The following is a 15595-nucleotide window of genomic DNA, read 5'->3' on the forward strand; positions in this document are numbered from 1 at the left end:
GGAGGTGCTTCTTAGGGTGAAACTGAACAAACTCCGCGAGGAGCTGGGGCTGGGCGGCAGTAACCAGGTGCCCAGGAAGCCTGAGGCGCAGCTGCTGGGTGAGCGTGTGCCCGCGCCGTGCCCTACCCTGTCCCGCAAGAGAGGGCTGTGGGATCCTTGGTTTCTGCAGGCCAGCACAGTCCCTGCCTGGCCTCCTCTCCTGCCCTGGCTGCAGCAGCTTCACTGGCCATAAGCCTCACTCATCATGGCTCATAGGACAGACGACCAACGTCAGGCCGACACAGGGAGCATGGCCCCACATCAAGCCCTGGTGCGCCCAGCAGGTGTGCAAAGGTGCTGCCTGCCCCAGCCCAGCCCCTCTGCTCTGAGGGCTGCTGCACAGAGCACGGTGAGGTCACCCTGGTGCCTTAGCCACCTGGCGTAGAACCTTCGTCATGACGTGGACTTTTACCCATATTTACAGAGCTAGAGGAAGGTCAGGGGGGCCTCCCTTAGAGTGAGGCTTCCTGCCCGGCAGGAGGAGGCTGGGGCGCAGGCTCGCTGGCCTGAGTGGGTCTCCGGGCCCCCGGGGCCACAGCATTGCCACACAGCACCCCGGTACCTGATGCACTCGGCCTCCTACGCACCGTACAGAAACTGCGAGCACTGGATGTAGCCCTCTTCCATCTCCTCACACTTGTCGGCAGCGGTCTCGATGTCGCTGATGGTCGAGGCAAAGATGGCCGCGCCGCTCTCCACCAGCTGCTTGCAGAGGTGAACACTGTTGCAGGAGGCAGCACAGTGCAGTGGGGTCCTGGAACCAGAGCAGGTGAAGCTACGGGGGCGCCACCCACGGCTGCCCGCCTCCTCCTTCCTGCCACCGTCCAGGAACCCTTGTAGGTGAGGCCGAGCCTTGTGCTAAGTGCCTGGCTGTATGGAAGGCGTGCTTTCTACTAACCACTGTCCTGGACCATACACAAACTTCTGGAAAACAGGGGCTCACAGATGCTCACTGCACGGCAATGTCAACAAGCTTGACACACTGAAATGAGCCTGTGCAAACGGCCAAGAGGGCAGCCCTTGTGCGAGTTACCTAAGTGCACTTCAACTACAACTGTAAAACGCAGTTGTTCAAACACAGCAGAATGAGAGCTATGTGCAAATCCACAACAATCCCACAGCAGGCTGCAGCAGGACCCTGGTCCCAAAGGCAAGGGAAACCAAAATGCAAACATCAAAGTGTCCAGCAAGGGGACTTCTGGTTACTTTCCATATATTCACACTTAGGAATTCACACAGAGTATCTGAAAAGAGGAAGGGCGAATAACTAGCAGAATGCTTAAGAAGAACAATGCACGCAGGAGCTATAACCAGTAATCCAGAGAAAAGCTGGGAAGACGTGCAGCAAAGCGCTGACAGCCAGGGTCTGTGGGGGATGAAACGATGGTATTCTTGCTCTTCCTCCCGTACTCCCGAGTTCTCTAAATACGCATGTTCCAAGAGATGGGGAACAGGGAAGGGAGGTGAGATGTGCTACGTACATGCACACTTGCACGACAGGTTCTGCAAAGAGACTAATACTCTCCTCAAGAGCATGTTTCCCTTCACAACCCCACACCCCGAGGACCCTCACCACCCGTCGCTGTCAGCAGCGTTCACGTTGACGCCGAAGTCCAGCAGGAACTTCACGATGTGATGGTGGCCGGCACAGACGGCGTTGTGCAGCGGGGTGATGCCCTCGTCGTTGGGCTTGCTGGGGTCCTCCACCTGCGACAGGCAGCACATGAGAGGCTGGCACCCCAGACCACATGTGCCCACAGAACAGGGCGCGGCTCACCTCATAGATGATCCTTTGCACCAGGTCAAACTCGCCTTCCAAGGACGCGTCTAGAAGCAGCGCCAGGGGATTGAAGCGCACTCTCAGCCCGTGCCCTGTCCGCTCCGAGTTGGGCTTCTTCAGGTTGGTTCGTTTACTCTGCAGGGAGGAAGTGACCCCTGAAGTGGAGCCAGGCAAGACCTGCAAAGGGGACGGCAGAACCAAGCCCCAGGCAATGACTGTCCCGAGGGCCCAGGCTCCTGCTCATAGCAGGAGCGGGATGCAGACTGCCAGCTGCTCCCCCTGGAGGCCGGGTCCAAAGCCGTACCTAAGGGAGCTGGCAGCTCAAACCCCCTGCTATGCAATGGGTCTTTTAGCAGAGGCCTTGCTAGGGCTCCCTGAGCTGAGCCTGAGGCCCAAGGCGTCTGTCTAGAGGGCTCCCTCCCTCTCTGCCATTCTCCGGGTCCAAGTGGAAGCCCTCTAGATGCCCCTGGGCCTGTGTGATCACCTGGCCGCCCTCCCTCAGCCTAACTGGGCGCAGGAACACGCCTGACGCTGACAGCTCCCACACAGCCTGACTTGGTAAGTGCCGAGGGAGGCCAGGCGAGGACACCCACCGCAGAGGCTGCCGGAGGGTGCAGGACAGGGGCCAGAGCTGCTGGAGGGACTTGCTCTTCCACTGGCGATGGAGGCTCAGCCACCGGGCTGCCGATCTGCTCTGTGGAGGGCACCGGGGCAACATTGTTGTTATTGTCCTCTGTGGGCTCCGCAGTCTGGTGGGTAGTTTGTGGGCAGATGAGCTCCTCCGGCTCGGGGGAAGGCAGCTCATTATCGTTGGCATCTGAGGAGGGGATGGGCTCGCTGAGCAGTGGGCCTGTGGGCTGGGCAGGGCTGGGCTCGTCCAGGTTGCCGTTGGCATTGGTATTTCCATTGTCCATGTCGGCCAAGGTGCCCACGAAGTCCTGGGAGGGGCTGGGCTGGTAGAACGGTGTGCCCTCCATGCCCCCAGCCAGCGTGTTGAAGCGCTGGTACAGCAGCTTCTGGATGTTGGGCCCGCCAGGGCCCTCAGGCTCCGTGATGGAGCTGCGCTTCTTGAGGGGCCGGGGTGCGTTGGCCAGCTTCCTGCGCAGGGCCTCCAGGTCGGCGTCGCTCTGGTAGCGCAGCGGTGAGTGCACGATGGGGGTGAGCTTGGTGGGGCTGAGCGGCCTCGGCAGGCTCTCCACCGTGCTGCCCTCCCCAGGTGCAGTGGGGCCCTCGGGCTCGGGCTCCTTCTCCGCACACTCTGAAGACGGCTGGGGCTGCGAGGAGCCGTGAAGAAACGGTAAGGGTGATGGAGACGTCGACCCTGATGCTAAGACAGGCTTGCCGTACACTGGAGGAGACAAAGACAGGACCACTTCAGCCCCGTGGCTGAGGCTGGGGTCCAGTCCCTGAGTCCCGACCACTGACGGCCTCCTGCTGCTGCTGCCCAAGCCTGATTTATGTTCCCAAGAAAACCTCTGCCAAGAGCCTCCAGCAGCTGGCTTTTTAAAGGTGTCTCTCTCCTGTGTTGGGTTTTATATCTGGGTTTCCAGAATTGGGCTTTTCTTTTTGTGTGGTACAAGGGTTTGAGCCTAAGGAGCTCCGAGCTAAGTCCCCAGCCTTTTGATTGTATTCTGAGACAGGGTCTCACCAAGTTGCCTAAGCTATGCTCGAACTTGGCATCCTCTTGCCTCAGCCTCCCAAGTAGCTGGGACTACAGGCCTGTGCCACCACGCCTGGCTTGAATTGGGCTTTTTCAAAAGAAGAAAAGGTTGCTGATATGATTTTTTCTGCTCCAAACAAGCCCGCCTTGCTTTCTGGCCAAGGCAAAAGAGAAAACCTCTAAATGTGTGTCTGAGCTGGGAGTAATTCTGATGATGTGAAGAGACCTGGCCTCCCACAGCAAGGAGCTCTGACCTCCTGCCCATGTAACACTGTGTAGCTGGCTGGGCACACCCAGAAACTCAATTCCGAGTCTGGATGCTGCAGCTGAAGCCCAGTCAAGCCTGGCCCACAGGGTCTTTCTGCTGGGTTCAGAGACATGGCTGACTCCTTTGGGGTGTGGGACCCAGCTCCATTCTTCCTGCCTTCTTAGAAGGGCCTCAGCTCCGTCACCCACTGGGGCCTTTCTCCTGCAGGCCTGGGAGAGGCTCCTGAGTGGCAGAGGCCCTCCTCCCAGTGCCCATGCCTAGGGTGTGGGCTCAGTCATGGCCAAGGAGCCTGGAGGGCCAACGGTCAGGGCCAGCCCTGCTCACAGACAGGTCCTGGCTGGAAGGACCATGAACAGGAGGAAAAAGCGCATTCTTGGAACCTCTCCCTTCCGGGGCTGGGTTTCCTAAGCAGTTTGGGGAGGTGGATTCTCAGACAGGAAGTCGGAGAGCTGTGATCCATGTGCAGAGCAGCTCCAAGCACCTTGTCTTCTCATCCCGTCTCACACTATGTAACAATCATCCTACACAGTGTGTGGCCCACACGGAAGGATGTGGACTGGTATTTTCTAAACTAAACTATACCTTCCTAGCCCCAAGAGGAGAGTATTACCCGCCATACCTGCTTTTACTGACTTGTTTAAGGTGCCGTGCACCGCTGGTTGGTAGTTCTTAGGTGGTGTGGCTTGCTGGAGGTACATGGAGTATATGGAACTCGAATTTACTGTCTGGGGTCCTTTGCGGGGAGACTGTGGCCTTGACCCTTTGTCAGCCAGAAAGGGTCTAATGGCCACTGTCAGAGGGAGTTCAGGTTTGCCATCTCCAGGTGGAAATGAAGGTGGCCCTGCTGGTGGGTACGTGGGACTTGGCGGCACAGAAATCCTCTGTTGAATCTGCTGTGAGGAGCCAGGCTGGGGGGTGCTGGCTGCTGGGGGCAGCAGGGCGGGCTTCTGCCGACTTGGCAGGCCGGCACCGGGTCTGGGCAAACTGCTGTCTTTCCTCCTCTCCAGGGAGCTCGTTGACCCTGGGCCCTGAGGTGTAGGGCTTGGGTATGTCCCGTAGCTTGGAGGCAGTGGTTTGCCTATGCCCGGCATAGGAGGTGGCCCTTTGCCAATCTCGATGCCCTAAATTTAGGTGTTAAGAAGAAAAACAAAGTCACCCTTTGAAAAGTTAAGCATATTTCCACCCACAGCTACAAGAGAACACACGGGAGGATTGTAATCCTGCAATTTGGCCTGTGACCGGGATCACTGGTGGTCGGCAAAACTGAAGCCAGAGGCAGAGGTGCCCACACATGCAGGCTCACTGCCATCTGGATGTAACATGGTCACTAATGGGATCCATCTGCTTCATGAGGCCCCATGGCCCTGAGCTTCAGACTGGCAGAAGGGCGGTTTGAGGCCTGTGCTCTGGGCTGAGGATAGGCAGCCTACCAGCTTCTCTGTGGTTCCCAGGGCTGACAAAGGCAGAGGTTGGCTTGAGATGGCACCCTGCTTTAGGGCTCCCTCCACGCCCGACTCCTTCCAGTCTGTGCTGGCCATCTGTGCTGGCTTCCCCGAAGAGCCAGAATTCGGCTTTAATGTCGGCCAGTTGCCATCATTAGCTTGAAAAGAACACAGAATTTTAACTGAAAATTTTTCCTGAAACAAGGTGAACCAACCTAAGAAAAATACCCTCCCAGAAACAAAGACAGCACTGGGATTTTGCATTCTGGAGGAGCTCCTTTAACCAGAGAGCAACCACCACCCACGCCAAGCCAGGAGCTTGCTCAGATGCCCACAGACCATGCCCATGCCGGGGGGGGGGGGGCTCTGTGGCCAGCTCCTGGCTAGCGTGGATACCAAGGCTGGCCAGCAGAGGCACACAGAGCACAGCCCACTGAAGGACAGGTCAAGCCTGTTACCGCCACGCCACAGATACAGCAAGTGTTGGCACTTACTTCCAAACAGCATGGACACAAACAACTACATGCAGCAAGAAGAAAGATTTTTTTCGTATTTTAAGGTTTATCTTCTGACATCATAACAGGTCTGACCTGTACCACTCCACAATTAAAACTGCTCCTCTAACATGAGGAATTCCTTTCACCTAAAATAATTTGTGCTCCCATGAGGCCAATACAAGTTCCCCTTGAGCTGGAGAGTGGAAGGAGTGACTATCATTCTGCTGCAGTGGTTAGAAAGCCAGTCATCAACCCAAGATGTCAGGAAAGCCATTGAAAAGATTTGCTTTTACAGAGGATTTTCCAAACTGACAAAGGGCGCTGACACACTATTTGGTCACAGAGGGTCATGCATGTGGCATCTGGGGGTTGCTATGTGCCCTGACTTGCGTGCTTCTGCCTGTCTTGAACTGCTCTGCCCTGGCCAAGGCTCTCCGCCCGCCAGCAGTTGAGGCAGACAGGGCTGGTGGCAACTGAGCAGCAGGAGGAAATCACCAGTCCTCACATCATGCTTGGGCCAAACATCTGACTCCTAACACATCGAGAGTAAGCTTTTCAAGCGTGCTGTGTGACCAGGGAGGGCACATGCAGGGAGCTGCTCACAGCCTGCTCCTCAGCCACCCTTGGCCACAGTGTGAGCTCTTTCACCTCCTCCTGATTGTCTTTTACAACCAGAGGAAGTGTGAGCCCAAGAAACTCGCCAGAAGCGCCAAGACAAAAGTGGGCTGATGGGGAGAAGCAGAGCCCACCTGTATCCCCTAGGCTGGGGCTGGTGCTGGGGCTGGCCAAGGGGCCGGCCTGGATTTCCCACCCTCTCGGAGTCATGGGAAAGTGGCTGCTCAGCAACTGAAACTGAAACCTCACAGTAACTGGGCCTTTTTGGAAAACAGCCATGGGGGATTAGAAACAGCCTTCCTTCTTCCAGGACAAGGTGGGAGGTATAAAAGGTTAATTACTTTTATTACAAAGGGACATTTTCTTTCTTTCAATTGTGTTAGGAGATTCTTGCCTTGCAAGCCTCAAAATGAACTCAGAAAATTATGTGAACTTTCAAAAAACAACCAAAATACTCCCACACAACAAAACCCTTGCTGTGCTAGCACCTGTCATTGGGTGTGCAGCCCTCTCTGAGGCAATCCGGTGTGCTCCCCCTGACCCCGCCAACTCAGCACTGTTGTGAAGGAAGGGATCCATGCTGTAGGGTATTGTTTTCAAGTCTGGATGTCACAAGCACATCTTCGTCAGTTTGGAAAAACAAATGATTGTTGATTCAGCCCATCAGAGGAAATCGTGAGTACCCCTAAGCCTACTGGCTAACATACAGTTCACAAGGGGGCTGGCAGACTGCTGTGCGGGGCCATAGTCAGGCCCGACGTCCAGATCTGACACCGTCCACATGCTGGTCACTCTGCGTCTGCTGTGGCCATCTGTGTGACACATAACCAGGATAGCCAGCAGCATGGGTTAGAGTCCCTACCAGGGGTGTCACCACCAGCTCCACACCTGAGAGTCCGCCCCCAGCTCAGGCAGACAGGTTTCCTGTGCTAGTCACTGTACACCCAGTTGCAGGGCCCAAGGCAGGACCCAGGGGAGGTATGGTATGGCGTCTTTTAGCAACCCTATGAGGTGGTCCAGCGCACACCACAGAAGGCTGTGGGAGTGGAAGATGTCCCAGCTCTGGAACCCTAACCATGAAGCTAGCAGAAAAAGAGCTGCTCATGCTGTCTGCCACAGAGAGAGAGAGAGAGAGAGAGAGAGAGAGAGAGAGAGAGAGAGAGAGACAGGAAGAAGAAGACAGAGACAGAGATGTGAACAGGACTCGTGCCCATGAGGCCTGGTGATGCCCTCCTCTCCCAGGTCAAGAAAGAGCCCTAAGCTCCCCAGTGGGAGCAGCAGTGTCACCACACACAAGGTACCAAGCAAGAGAAAGAGACACAAATGAAACACCAGCACAAACTGTTCACCAATCCCAAAAACAGGACTCAAAAACACAGACCCGACAGTAGGAGAGTGGCAGACTGTTTTCTCAAACCCTGGACTTTGCTCTGTCAGGGTCTGGGCTCCTGCGGCTGGTGTCATGGGGAACGAGTCAGCCCAGCCCCCAGGGGGCCTTGCTGTGAGGAAGCCTGGACTTCCCAACCAAGGTGCTGCTGTAAGAAGCGCTGACTGTGTGGCGCTGCCCAGTGCACTGCTGCGCAGACGCAGTCTGTGAAGACGGAGCCGAGCAGGAGTGGCCAGCAGCCCCTCCAGGCCCAGCTGCAATGATAAGCAGCAGCACGGCCCAGGGGTAGTGAGGCATCTGCGTGGCCACAGAGCACCTCGGGGTACACAAACCTGTGCCAGAGGGCAGTGCTACAATCCATCTTTTGCATTCTGAAAAGCCATGGCAGAGACCTTAGGTCAATAAAGGAATGTCTTCTCATTTTAGGGTCACTGTTCCCGTGGTGACACAGCTTCTCAACACTGTCCCAGGAGACCAGGCCTGGAGCCTCACATGGGGCAGGCCCTCAGGAGCCTGGCCTTGTGCTACCCCATGCCAGGGCTGGGGCCACTCACCAGATTTAGATCTCCCGTGGGCAGCACTTGAGGCAACAGTGAGAGACTGGGGCTTCACAGGGTCCCCTGGGACAGGATGGCTTCCGCCACTGGGGACTTGGATGTAAGGCCCCACGGCAGCGACCCTGCTGGATGTGCTCAGGGGGGACTGCGGGGATGAGGTGCCATTCACACGGTTTAGCTGCAAATGGGAGAAACGAGAGTCAAGATCCTTGGAAGCCAAGAGAAATGGAGCCCTGTGAGGAAAGCCCACGGAAGCAGCTCCCGGGAGTCTGCACTGGGAAGCCCGTGCCCTGGAAGAGCAGGACTCGCCCACAGCCTGGGGAGCTGTCAGAATGAGAAGCCGATGTAAGGAAGCTCAGTTCCCACTGACCACGAGCTACCTCCAACCTCCTCGGGGTGCGCTTCTGTCCCTGGGGGCAGAGGCACTGGCCAAGGCCTGTGGTCTGACCGTGGCTTCCAGTCCTGCTCTGCCACTTACTCTGTGTACTGCCTCAGCATCGACTTTCCCCTCTGAGCCCATGTGCCTGAGCCTGTAAAGTGGGGCTAAGAGGACATGGGATGTGGGGCTCCGACTCCTGGCCACATGCTGGGCTCCTGAAGGCAGCTCTACCTTGCTGAGCAAGGACACAGCCCCTGCCCAGGAACACAAGGGTCTCCGATGGGATTCTAACTAGAGAGTCGCTGACTCCCTGGGGTCCCTCGGTGGACTCGGGGGATCCACAACGGCCTGCAATTGTCTGCAGAGCTGTGCAATGTGAGCTGTGGCCGTGAGGGGAGCACCCATTACTTCCACGCTGCACTGGAGACTCAGCTCTGTAGAGCCACTGACTCCTTCAGGGAGCTCCCTTGAAGAGGCAGGGAAAACTGGTCTACCATTTGTGGCGGTTGGCTACATGTGTCAACTTGGCTCAGCCATGGGAACAAGACATTTGGTCAAATACCAATCCAGATGGTACCGATGGTACCGTGAAAGCACTTTCAGCTGGGATTAACATTTAAACCAGCAGACTATGAGCTGACCCTCCATAAGGAATGGGCCTCATCCATCTGGAGGGAGGCCTGAAGGAAGAAGGCCAAAGTCCCCCAGAGGAGAGGGCTCCACAGTAGATGGCTTTGAATTCAAGCTGCAGAAGCAACTCCTTGGGGCCCACAGAGTGCAGCCTGCCCTGCAGGTTTCTGACTTTCCAGCCTCTGAGCACAGAGGCTGTTCCTGAACATCCCATCTCTTCTTCTCCATGCACAGACACATATGCTGCTGGACGTCCCTGAGGAGCCCTGACCACTGCCCCTGGAGTAAGAATGGAGAATGCACATGAGTGCCCTCGCTCATGGCCTCTGAGTTGTTAATCTTGGAAGGAAAAGAAAATCATCTGAAATTATAGTTACTCAAACCACTGACCTTTAAACACTTGTTAAAAAAAAGGTGGCTCTGTAAATAAGAGGCTGACTGCAAGGCCCACAAAAGTGGCCACTGCCCTCTTCCTCCCATGCTGTCCACGTCCATTCCTCCTGGGCAGAGCCCCTGAAGCCCAACCTGCCTCCCACAGCACCCCAGAGGGGCAGGGGCCAACGGGAAGCAGCAGGAGCTCTGGAGGGACAGAGTGGTCAGCCCTGAAGCCAGTGAAAGGCCAAGTGCTCAGCCAGAGACACAGGGCACACACGCGTGCTCAGCAGCACGCACCAGTGGGGAGTTGCAGGGCACCCTGCCTGACCATGGGGTGTGTGTGGGTGACCAGCTCTGGGACCAGGACTGGTACACAGATGTTACAAGAATTAGTGACCTGGAAGGACATCCATTTTCAGTTAAAAAAAAAAAAAAAAAAAGAAAGAAAGAAAGAAAATGAAAATGACTAGGTGCAGACAATGTGACTAACAATTCCCACAGACCTATTTCCAGTTAAAATCATATCCCTTTCTATATATTTGTGTCTGCATTAAGAACTGGAATCATTAGTTAGTAACTGCCACCTGTAAAGAATAAGGTGAAAAGAACTGTCACATTTGCCTTTAAATATTTCTGTACTGTCTCAACTTTTGTTCAATAACTATTTACTATCTTTAAAATTCAAAATACCAAAAAACACTTTTTAAAAAGTATACCCCTTATACAGCATGTTGCTTGAGTTTACAAAACCCTTACACAGCAGCCAGGGGAAGCAGGACAGATCTGTTTACAATGAGGACATGAGGATATGCAGGTGGAGGGACCTGCCCACCTCAAAGCAGCACAGTGCGCATCAGGCTGGTGGCTACAACCCCAGCAGTGACAGCACCCTCCAGTGCAGAAGAGAGGATGGTACCAGGGAGGGGGCCAGGCTGGGGGGAGTTCTGATCCCACACGTGGATTTTTTTTTTCCCGAGACAGGGTTTGCTATGTAGTTCCAAGCTGGCCTTGAACTCATTGTGGCATAGACTGGCCTCAAACTCGTGGTGATCTTCCTGCCTCAGCCTCCTGAGTGTTAGGGATTAGACGTGAGTCATCATGCCTGGCTTGAAAACAACTGAGACTCTGGGAAAGTAAACTTGCTACCAAGGTCATTTTGGGGGTTATGGCTCATTTGGGTTTCATCAGCTGTGGAGGGGTGGGAAGAGCAGTCATTCAGTGATGCTGAGGGCTCTGAGATAACCACTGTGAGTGGGTGTCTGACACCGTTTCCCTTGCACATGCCTGAATCTTCTTGCCATAAAGACGCTCGCGCAGCTCACTGATGCGCTTGTCCATCATGGCCACCTCCATGTTGCGCTTGTTTAAGAGCTCCTTCTGCTGCTGCAGCTTTGAGTTCTGCTCCTGGTTAAGCTGGTTACGAATCTGCAAAACAGAGAATACAACTTTTTAAAGCTCTGGATTAATTAAGAAGTCAAATTCTCATTGCCAGGGAGATTTTTAAAAAGGAGGAAGAGAAAAAGTACCCTTGAGTGGGGCTGTGTTAACACACATACACTCTGCCTGTGTACTGCAGGTTTTATAGGCGCAGCACAGGTGAGGCCAGAACAGACTTCCTAGGGAACAGAAAGAACAAATGCCTGCAAGCATGTGCCCTCCTCAAAGCACACAAGACCGGGCCCAATGGGGACAGGTGGGGCAACCCCTGGGGTAGCCCCTGCAGCGCCCTCTCAGGACCACAGGGGTGTGGGAGGTGTGTGCCACACTGCCATCCCACACAGGCCCGAGGCCACCAAATAGCAGCTCCCTAGGGAGGCCTCAGGAAGCTCACAAAGATGACCTGTATCGACACGTTGTTTTAGTGGATTGCAACCAGTATTTTTAAAAAATGAAACAAGAGGGCCGGGGATGGAGCTCAGTGGCACCGTGCCTGCCTGGCAAGAACAAGGTCCTGAGTTTGATTCCCGGTACTGGAGAAAAAAGAAACCTGAGAATAGGCAGTATGAGGCCGCACTGCACTTGGAAGGTTGGGTGTTGTCTTGTGAACTCTCCAGGGCCCACAGTACAAGCACACACACTCTCTCACGTATGCAGAGAAAGGAGGCAAAACGCACTTTTTGTGTGTGTGTGTGGTACCGGAGATCGAACTCGGGACCTTGCGCTTGCAAGGCAGCTGTGGTGGTACTGAGCTAAATTCCCAGGACTTCGGCCCAGAAAGTCAGAAGTAAATTACATGTACTCATCACACCTCACCAAAGAAACCCTTAAAACCCTGCACTTTAATAGCTGCTGAAAATGTAAAACAATGGTAAGAAACAGCAACCACAAGTGATTTTACTCTTTTTTCATAAAATGATACAGTGCTTTTCTTACAAATGCTAAGAAAGTAACAAAACTTGTTTCTGGCTTTAAAAAAATCACCTGCTAAATGACAACTTGTGAGAAGTGGGAGTCTTGCAGGTTATTAGGGACCTGGTTATCTGTGCTCTCTGAACTCACGGGCTCACCTCTTACCCGTAGTGTGATGCTACCGGAGCAGAGGCAGTCACAGGATGGCCCCACAATGGAAGGCCACATGTCCTCTCCACATGTGAGGACACAGCAGCAGCCTCATACGAGAACTCAATCTGCCAGCACCTGGAGCCTCCACAGCTATGAGACATAAATGTCATCTAAGCCACCAAGTCCGTGGTTTTTTTTTGGTGGTACCGGAGATCAAACTCGGGGCCTTGTGCTTTCGAGGCAGGCGGCGGAACCAGTGAGCTAAATCCCCGGCCCTCCATGGTTCTTTGTTATAGCAGCCTGAGCTAAGACAAGGACTTAACAAAAGGCATCTAGCTCATCAAGTCTTCACACAAACCTTAAACATCAACTAACACTTACTTCTTCACTAGTGTATCTTGCCAGCTGAATTCTGTTGCGCTGAAAATATTCTGAGTGAAAGCTAGTCATAAAGAACCATGTACTGTTTGACTCCATTCATATGAAGTGTCCAGGCTGGGCAAACCCACAGAGAAAGAAAGGAGATTCGTGATTGCCGGGCTCTGGGTGGATGGGGTCATGGGGCAGGTGATGGCCAAGAGATGTAGGGCTTTAGTGTGGCACAGTGAAAATGTTCTAAAACTGACTATGGTAGAGGACGCACAGCTCTGTGAAGACACAGCCACTGAATGCACATCCTAAACAGGTGCATTATTTTTCAAGCCATTTAAAAATTACTTTGTGCTTAACATAATTTGTGCCTAGAACATTAGACTCTATCAGTTTATTTCTACTTCCCAAATATCCATCCTTGGGGCAGGGATTTAGCTCAGTGGTGCCGCCACCTACCTCACAAGCACAAGGTCCTGAGTTTGATCCCTGTTACAAAAAAAAAAAAAAAAAAATCCATCCTATAGGAAGGAGAAAGCCAGAAAGAGGAGGTCATTCTGCAGACCCAGGTGAGTTACCTGTAGCTCCTGGTAGAGTCTCTTCAACTCCACTGCAGCTGGTCCTGTCAGCTTGCCATTGTAAGACTGGAATCCATTCAGTTTTCCTTTCTTTAAATCTTCCAATTGCTGACTAAGCTGATCAACTCTTAAAATTGCAGTCTGTACTTCCTGCTTCTTCTCCTGGAACATGGCACTGAATCTTTCTATTTCAGCAGCTGTAATTGCCCACCAGAAAAACAAAAAAATTATTTGATTGCTATCCTATCTTCTTTATTTCTATGCACTACACTCAACTCTGGTTATCATTTAGTGCCAGACCTTGGGCTCAAGTCTTTAACACTGGACATGACTACTCACACAGCAAACAATTTTATTTGTATGAGTATCTGAATATTCTTTAGGGCAATCAATCCAAAAGCTAGCTTTGTCAAGCTACTTAGGACTCTCAGGCATCAAGAGAACAAAGGCCTCATGCAGGTCTTGCTCATCACTGTAACATAAAGCAGGCACTGAATGAACTGATAAAAAAAAACCAGAGCACACCCAGTAACAAAAATGAGCACTTGTATAGTTTATCTTAATGGACGGATTTAATTTAAGATGTTTGTGATGACTGGACTGCCCCCTCCCAGTGCACAGGGCTACTGTCTCCAGGGTGCCAGCAGAATCTCTGCACTACATCGCTAAGGCTGGACTGAAATGCCCTACTGTACTCCATAGACAGGGACAATTATTACATGTGAATCAAAAATTTTAAAAGGAGTTTGAGACGGAAATGTTAACTAGCCCTGATTTGATCTATATACATTTCTACATGTATCAAATTACCATACTGCACTCCATAAATAGGCACAATTAAAGCTATATAGAGAAATAACAGGAAATTGATGTAATACAATCCTATCAACTCAAATGCAACCTAATTTGGATTTCACTAGTTTTACATGGACATCTTTTATTTTTTGGCATGAGAGGAATGTATAGTTAAAAAAAATCATTTCGCCCAACCATCCTCATCCTCCTAGATGCAAATAATAAACTTCAGTGCACTTGCTGTAACAAAATTCCCTGTGAATTTGTGACTGAAACCGTTAGGCAACCAGGCTTTGTCCATGCGGGGAGTGAGGCTGCAGTGGGCCACGGGCACATACACAGACTGCCGTTCATAACTTTGCTGTAATCAAGTTGTCCTCTCATGGCACGAATTTTCTTTAGCTTGTTTTCTTGGGCTTCAACTCGTTCTTTCAACTTCTGAAGCTTCTCATTTTCAGAAATAGACTGCTGCTGGCGACGCTCCTGTTGCTTTAGAAAGTGTAAACGCTGTTCCTAACAAAGAAGGGAAATCTAGCTTTGCAAATTGAAACTTATGGTTCCCTCAATACACTTAAAAAATTGAGTGTATTCCTCAGCCTCACCTGTCTTAGTGAGTGTTACAGCAACAATGAAGGAACCCTGCACACAGCAGTCCACAACCACCTGAATTGTAGGCACACCGAGCGCCAGACGGTAAGAAGTTGTGAAAGAGGCTCTGGCCTACACACTGCTCTGCCCCACTGTGTGATGTCAGGGGCCCCTGAGGAAGGCGCAAGGCCCTCAGCAGGGTGTGTGCTCAATCCCACCGTCGGGACAGGTTTCCTGCCACTACAAAGTGCTTCCTGCATTTCTCTTACTTCACTTTCTAAAGAAATAGGCACTGGCCAGTGGAGAATTTTTCACAAGAGGAGGGGATCAGTAAGGAGACAAACCTCCAATTTGTAGGTGACACTGAGCAATTAAGGAATGTTTGCTCTCTGCAGGATTAGTTTCTTTCAAAACAACAAAATATTTTATAACAAGAAAATACTAAAATAAAAGTGTGTGGAATACCCTTCAGTACTTTTGTTCCCTATTTTTTTTCTTATTTAGTACCGGGGATCAAACTCAGAACCTTCTGCTTGCCAGGAAGGCACAGCACCACTGAGCTAAATCCTCGGCCCAGTTTTGTTCCCTATTAATGACAAAACATACCTTTAGGATAATAGTTAACATTAAATATTTACTCTCCCATATGTATGCATAAATAAGGACAGGAGTAGGTATGATCATGCAGGCATCATCACACATCAAGGCTCAAACAAATAAAATTTGGGATTAACTTGTCAATTATATTACTTAAAATATTAAGATTTTTAAAAGCAGCAATATTCTTAGGTCAGTATTCGGAAAAGAAATAAATAGAATTAGATTTTACAATTACCTAATAGTATGTATACTTCATCTTAGGAGTCTTACTAATAGGATGATATACTTTCTAATTTAAAAAATTTGTAATTGTTTTTATTCTTGTAAGTTCAATAAACTTTGAGACTTTTAAAAATAAGTCCAACTTAAATTATTTTTTACATAAAATCAGATAGCACAATGAACTGCACAGTCATTCAACGAACAGAAGAAACTGGATTGACTGGTCCTTTTCACTACGGAAATCTCTCTGCAGAAGAAAGCCGGAAGAACTTGATAAAGTTTAAGGGTTTCCTTTAAGCAGTTTCAGAACAT

The 15595-nt window shown here is 51.7% G+C and overlaps 1 protein-coding gene across 6 annotated transcripts in view; it reads right to left on the minus strand.

The window, feature by feature from the left end:
- Ppp1r13b (protein phosphatase 1 regulatory subunit 13B) overlaps positions 1-15595 on the minus strand; it is an 83726-nt gene that overhangs the window by 2288 nt on the left and 65843 nt on the right. For 5 of the 6 annotated variants that reach the window (XR_002389081.2, XM_004836881.4, XM_087195154.1 and 2 more), the window contains 11 exons: positions 14212-14386; positions 13079-13275; positions 10914-11054; positions 8243-8423; positions 7009-7113; positions 5178-5347; positions 4367-4868; positions 2413-3167; positions 1817-1954; positions 1613-1746; positions 627-793 (listed from right to left, as the gene is read on the minus strand). Coding sequence is in view for 5 of the 6 variants with exons in the window: in XM_004836881.4 (XP_004836938.1) it covers positions 627-793; positions 1613-1746; positions 1817-1954; positions 2413-3167; positions 4367-4868; positions 5178-5347; positions 7009-7113; positions 8243-8423; positions 10914-11054; positions 13079-13275; positions 14212-14386 (2665 nt within the window). In the remaining variant the exon portion in view is untranslated. The remainder of the gene's footprint in view (positions 1-626; positions 794-1612; positions 1747-1816; positions 1955-2412; positions 3168-4366; positions 4869-5177; positions 5348-7008; positions 7114-8242; positions 8424-10913; positions 11055-13078; positions 13276-14211; positions 14387-15595) is intronic. The other variant, XM_004836880.4, reaches the window with a different exon arrangement.

Source organism: Heterocephalus glaber, unplaced genomic scaffold (genome assembly GCF_053883595.1).
Source record: "Heterocephalus glaber isolate CG9 unplaced genomic scaffold, H.glaber_assembly_v1.0 deba00001608, whole genome shotgun sequence".
NCBI classification, from domain to species: Eukaryota; Metazoa; Chordata; class Mammalia; order Rodentia; family Bathyergidae; genus Heterocephalus; species Heterocephalus glaber.